This window comes from Triticum dicoccoides, chromosome 6B, assembly GCF_002162155.2.
Source record: "Triticum dicoccoides isolate Atlit2015 ecotype Zavitan chromosome 6B, WEW_v2.0, whole genome shotgun sequence".
In the NCBI taxonomy this organism is placed as follows: domain Eukaryota; kingdom Viridiplantae; phylum Streptophyta; class Magnoliopsida; order Poales; family Poaceae; genus Triticum; species Triticum dicoccoides.
In genome coordinates this window covers 660,277,133-660,282,748 of record NC_041391.1, presented here as the reverse complement: position 1 = coordinate 660,282,748, position 5,616 = coordinate 660,277,133, and the positions used below count along the sequence as shown (strand labels likewise).

Genomic DNA, 5,616 nt, shown 5'->3' with positions numbered 1-5,616 from the left:
TTAAGTCCGCACGCTCAAATAGCCATATATTTAGTCTAGAATAGTTCAAATGTTCAAATGAGTAGTAGTTCTAATTTAAAATAGTTCAATTATTACACCCAACATCGTTGTCCCCTTTAACTGCTCAATATGCTTAATCATATCTTACTTCAGTTGCTAGTGAGTTTCTTGATGACGAATTTGTTGATGCATTTCAACAAACTCTTCAAATGTGGACAAATTCTGGTCTGTAAGTTTGATAGGATCACCCATGTTCTTAAATTCAAGAACTACGACAACATCCTCACCATCATCCTCCATGATCATTTTGTGGATGATCACACAACAGGTCATCATCTCTCACAAGGCCTTCGGATCCATTGTTTAGTAGGTCCACGAACAACTGCAACACATGCTTGCATGATGGAGCGGCGGTGAAGGCAAGAGAGAAAAACAGAGGGAGAGAAAATGGGAGGATGAAGGCACGGGGTCGGGAGTGGTTTTGGTGGGGTTTTGGGTGGCCGGGGGTGTCAGAGTCCTACATGGGTGTTGTCTGGACTCCCGGCCCCGCCTCCAGTTTGTCTCTGATTTGCGGGAAAAAGTATGTTCGAACCACTCGACAGACCGGTATAGACCCGTGTTGCATGCAAAACATGCCCGGACCGAGCAGTCCAGACGATTGCAACCGATTTGTGGGTCCGCTTTAGTGATGCCCTTAGTGGTGAACATGTCAGTACTTGAAATGACTTCAAATGTAATCATAGAGCAAAAGCCTAGTATTAGTCTTCAACCATTTCTATTTGAACTAAATTCATAACATTTATATTCTCTTTACTCATGTATTTCTACAACTGTATCTAAGACGGAGTTTCGCCCGTCCACCCTAAAATTACCCCCAAAACAGCCATAAATTACTAACTATATCAACTATAAGTGAAGAAAACGATTCAATTTTTTTTCTTTCAAAGTCGTTGCCAGCTTTGGTTCTTAGGGTGTGTTTGGTTGTTGTCACCGGGTAGAACGTCATGGGTCCGACCCATTCCCACGGCCCATTCCAGCGTTTAGTAAGTCGAACAATTCAGAACCCACTCGTCCCAGGAAAGGGAATATTCGCTCATTATGCCGAACCGAGGCATACCTCGAGATCGGCCGGACGACAGGGAACGAGCCCCTCGCCCCGCACCCGTACCCTATTGCTTTCCTCTCGCTGCTCCCGCATCTCCCCCTCTCTCGCTGCTCCTCGACTAGCGCCGCCACCCTCCCGCTTCTCCCCCCTCTCGATCTGCCTTCTCCATCCCTCCCCGGCCCGGCTTCACCTTCCTCCCGTCATCTCCTCTGTGATGTCGCGCATCTGCATCATGGCGGCGACCTAGCAAGCAGCAACGACAAATCAGATCGGCCACGATCCAGATCCTAGGAGCAGCGACGAAGCAGCGGGGCGGCTACCACGTAGGGGCGACCGGAGGTGCTGCAGAAGGTCTGGATCAGCAGCTAGCAGCGGAGGCAAGGTGCAGTTTCCACTACCCCTTTGCATATCTCTATATATGTTCATGTTTGGGCAGATTTTATTTCCTGTGTGCCATGTTCCTCCTCAATTTGTTTCATATATATGTGCTTCTGTGTAGTACGCAGATCCATGGTTACCCAATTTTTATTTCAATATGTGCTGCTATGTAATGGTGTATGGCTGTAGTGCACTTTGCTTTGGTTATTTGTATGTTAAAGACATGTAATGGCTGATTGCTTCTGGATGTACCAAATGAACTTGCTACTTCATTGCTGAAAATTGAGTTCTATGTCAATATATATTGTTATGTTGTTTTTTTTAAAATACAAATGAAATGCTGCCGAAATTTTGAATTTCTGTTATTCTATTTTTCATTCCATTCTTTCAAACCAAATACTGGAACGAAACCAACCCGTTCTACTTTTTTGCACCTACCAAACACAGGAACGGAACCGACCCGTTCCTCTGGAATGAAACCATTCCATTCCATGACAGTTTGTTCCTCAACCAAACACACCCTTATACGATGATATCCTTAAATATCACAAGCGCATAAGCACCACAGTAGCTAAGGCTCACTCTTCTATCCTGGAGACAGGAGTTCGATCCTAGTTTCATTCCTTATTCTCTCCCTTTTTCTCTCTGAATAGGAAGCGCTTGTTTTCTTACCTTTCATTTTCTCAATTTTGTTTCTGTTTTTCCTTCATTAAAATTATTGGGGGTTGTCAAATTTTAAAAAGTTGCGAGTTTCGAAACAAAATGTTCGTGAATTCAAAAAAGCTCAGAAAAATGTAAAATATTCACGAATTCAAAAAAATCTGGTGATTTTATAAAACTGTTGGATATTATAAAAAAATCATGATTTCACAAAAAAATTTAGGAAATAAAAATATATTCATAATTTTAAAATAACGATTGCATATTTGGAACATATTGGAGAATTTATATTTTTTTTGTTACATACAGAAAACAAAATTCAAGAAAATCATGATTTCTAATTTTGCTCCCCAATTTCAAAAAGGTTCATCGATTATGCTCGCTGAGTCAAAAAATGTTCATGAATTCAAAAGCTGTTCATGCATTTTCTAAAAATGTGCATATAAACAAAACAATATTCATGAATTTATTTTTTTACCAAAATTTTGAAAAATGATTGCCGGCTCAGAAAACTGTTCGTCGATTCAAAAACTTCCTAAAAATGTTTGCATACTCTAAATAATTTCACAATTTCAGAAAAAGCTCGGGACTTCATAAAAAATGTTCCGGTGTTTGAAAAATGTTTATTATTTCAAAAAATGTTCATGATTTTAAAATATATTCATGAATTGCAAAAATGCTCATGATTTCAGCAAGTATTCGAGAATTTGAAAGAAGTTCATAAAACGAAAATGAAAAGGGGAAAATTGAAACCACCGGCCTGGTGATTGCTGAAGTATGTAATGGTGAGACAGAGGTGCTAGGTCCATATGCTGCTATACTGATGGAATGTTTCCACAAATTCCAAGTGCATGGCTCGATCAAGGTTATTCATTGTTCTACGGAAGCTAATGGGGTGGCGCACAAGATTGCTAGATATGCTTTTGATTCAAATTCATAGTTTTTGGGAGGGTGATACTCCCGAGTTTTATTAGAAGTGATGTTTTCAATGATGTAGTCCTTTTTAATAATAAATGAAGTGCGCCATGGGGCTTTCCTTGAAAAAGAAAAGACATATGACGCTCTTAAGCTACTCTTAAGACGGTATTATTTATTTGATAAAGAACTAACCTGTACGCGAGGACCATACCGTAAAGCGTACATACAGGGTTTAACCACAGGAAACTTACAAGATTATACAGTGTAATAAACAGACGAAAAACTCAAAACACTGTTTGTTCACGTAAACTTGAGCCTAGATACACTGGCTCCTCCAACACGCAAGTGAGCTAGGTGAACTAGGCTCACGTTGTATGGTGGAATTTTATTGTATCGTACCGCGATCTTATTATTGATTCTGCAACGGTGGTCGACCGGCACCTCCACTCTCAGAAGTGGCGGCCGCAGGCTCTCCTCAGCGCTCAGTGCTGGCCTGGGAGCTTCTCCTTGATCTTGTCCATGATGCCCTTCTTCTCGCCGGTGTCAGTGCCGTGCTGCCCGTAGGTGCCTCCGGTGCCGTGCGCCCCCGTGCCTGTCATCCCGGTGTGGCCCGGCTGCCCGTAGGTGCCACCAGTGGCCGTGGTGCCATGCGCCCCGGTGCCGGCCATCCCGGTGTGGCCTTGCTGTCCGTAGGTGCCGCCGGTGCCGGTCATCCCAGTGTGGCCCTGCTGCCCGTAGGTGCCGCCGGTGCCGGTCATCCCAGTGTGACCCTGCTGCCCGTAGGTGCCGCCGGTGCCGGTCATCCCAGTGTGACCCTTCTGCCCGTAGGTGCCGCCGGTGCCGACCATGCCAGTACCCTGCTGTCCGTAGGTGCCACCGGTGTGCTGCTGGTCACCGTGGCCACCGGGGAGCTTCTCCTTGATCTTCTCCTTGATGCCCTTCTTCCTCCTCCCGCCCATGCCATCATCCTCAGACTATCACGACCAACGAGAAAAATCAGTATACAAAACACAAACCATGTATGCTAGTAGTATCAGCAAAAGAAGCACCGTATATACGCACCGAGCTGGAGCTGGAGCTGCCGGAGCGGTGCAGGATCCCACGGCCGGTCTGGTGCTCGTCCCTCATGGGCTGGAAATGCCCACCGGCGGCCGCGCCGGTGCCGACGCCGCCGTGCGTCTCCATGCCGGTGCCGACGCCATGTCCGGCCACCGGGTTGCCGTACTCGTCGACGCGGCCGCGCTGCTGCTGTCCCTGGTACTCCATCTTGCGCTGCGCTGAGCTGAGCTTGTCACAGGGGGAATCAAAATCTAGTATGCTGCTGTTTGTACTTCTTTTTGTCGGTACACTTTGTTGTGTAAGCAGGTGCAGCACGAGGCACTATTTATAAAGCAGTTTGTGGCGAGGGGATAAAGATAGCCGGACGGGTCGGACGGATCGAGTGCCACGGTAGGGTGGTACGTGTGCTCGCGCGGGTGGGTCGTGGGGCTGGGGGGCGGTGACTGGTGGCTTGCCCATAAAGAGAGGCCGGACGTGTGCAGGCGCTGGGCGCGTCCGGGTTGCCACGTCTCAGCTCGTTCTCGAAGCAGTAAGTGATGACACACAGGTGAGAAGATGAGAGCTATCTTTCGTCCGGGAAGAAGACAATCTGGGAAACTCGTCGGATACTTCTTTCGGCTCGCAAAGGTCGACTTCTTTGCTTCGAGCAAATGACAGCTCGAAACTCTCAGTCGGCGTGTACCACGAACGAAAGTAACCACTCCTTCCGGTGCATAAGGCATCCGCGTACTTCTGGATCATCAATTTAACTCGCTAGATATGTAATGTTATGAAATATTTATTAAACACATCGCATATGGACAATATGCTTTTCGTGGACAATTATGAAGTGGGCAATTCAAGAAGACAATAGCATAGAGCTATGTCATTGGAATTTCAGCATCAGGAGAACTTGATTTGCTAGGCTAGATAGCTGCAGTATTTGAACGCGGGTTGAAGATTCACATTAGATGGATGCTACCGAGTCAAAACAAAAGAAGTGAGAAAAGACCACCCAAAAGTAGTAAAAATGTTGATCCAAATGATTTGGTCTCCACAGAAAAGCTGAAAGTGTAAGTGCATTTAGTGCCCTTTGTGGGTTTTGGATGATTAACGATAAAATTATTAAAAAACTAATGCATTTGTGAGTACACACAGATGAAGTCCCCGATGATTTGGTTAAAATAATGGGTTATGACCCCTAAAAATGTTGTGATAACATTTAACAACTCATAGTGCCCTCTAAAGAATTGAAGTTTGAAGAATAGGGATTATCTGTTAGTTTTTTTTATTCTTTTTTGAGTCGTGGAAAAAACCGTACTGTTAAGGGGGTCAAAGTGAAGCAAGATAGAAAGTATTTGAGTGTGATCAAACAAACCTATGTATGCTAATGAGTGAAGACTTGAAAATCTCCTTTCAGGAAAAGTCTTCGAGCTCTTGAGGTGAAGGTGATTTTCTGAAACACCTGAGTTCGACTTCTTCGCTAAGGAGTTAGGAAAGTGGCCATTGAGGTTGTC

The 5,616-nt window shown here is 44.9% G+C and overlaps 1 protein-coding gene across 1 annotated transcript; it reads right to left on the bottom strand.

Moving 5' to 3' along the window:
- Positions 1–3,183: 3,183 nt before the first annotated feature.
- LOC119323215 (dehydrin DHN4-like) lies at positions 3,184–4,364 on the bottom strand. The gene is made up of 2 exons (XM_037596809.1): positions 4,124–4,364; positions 3,184–4,035 (listed from the first exon to the last, which is right to left on the bottom strand). Exons 1-2 carry the CDS (start codon positions 4,325–4,327, stop codon positions 3,544–3,546), a joined length of 696 nt encoding a protein of 231 aa, XP_037452706.1. The 5' UTR covers positions 4,328–4,364; the 3' UTR covers positions 3,184–3,543.
- Between the last annotated feature and the right edge of the window lie 1,252 nt (positions 4,365–5,616).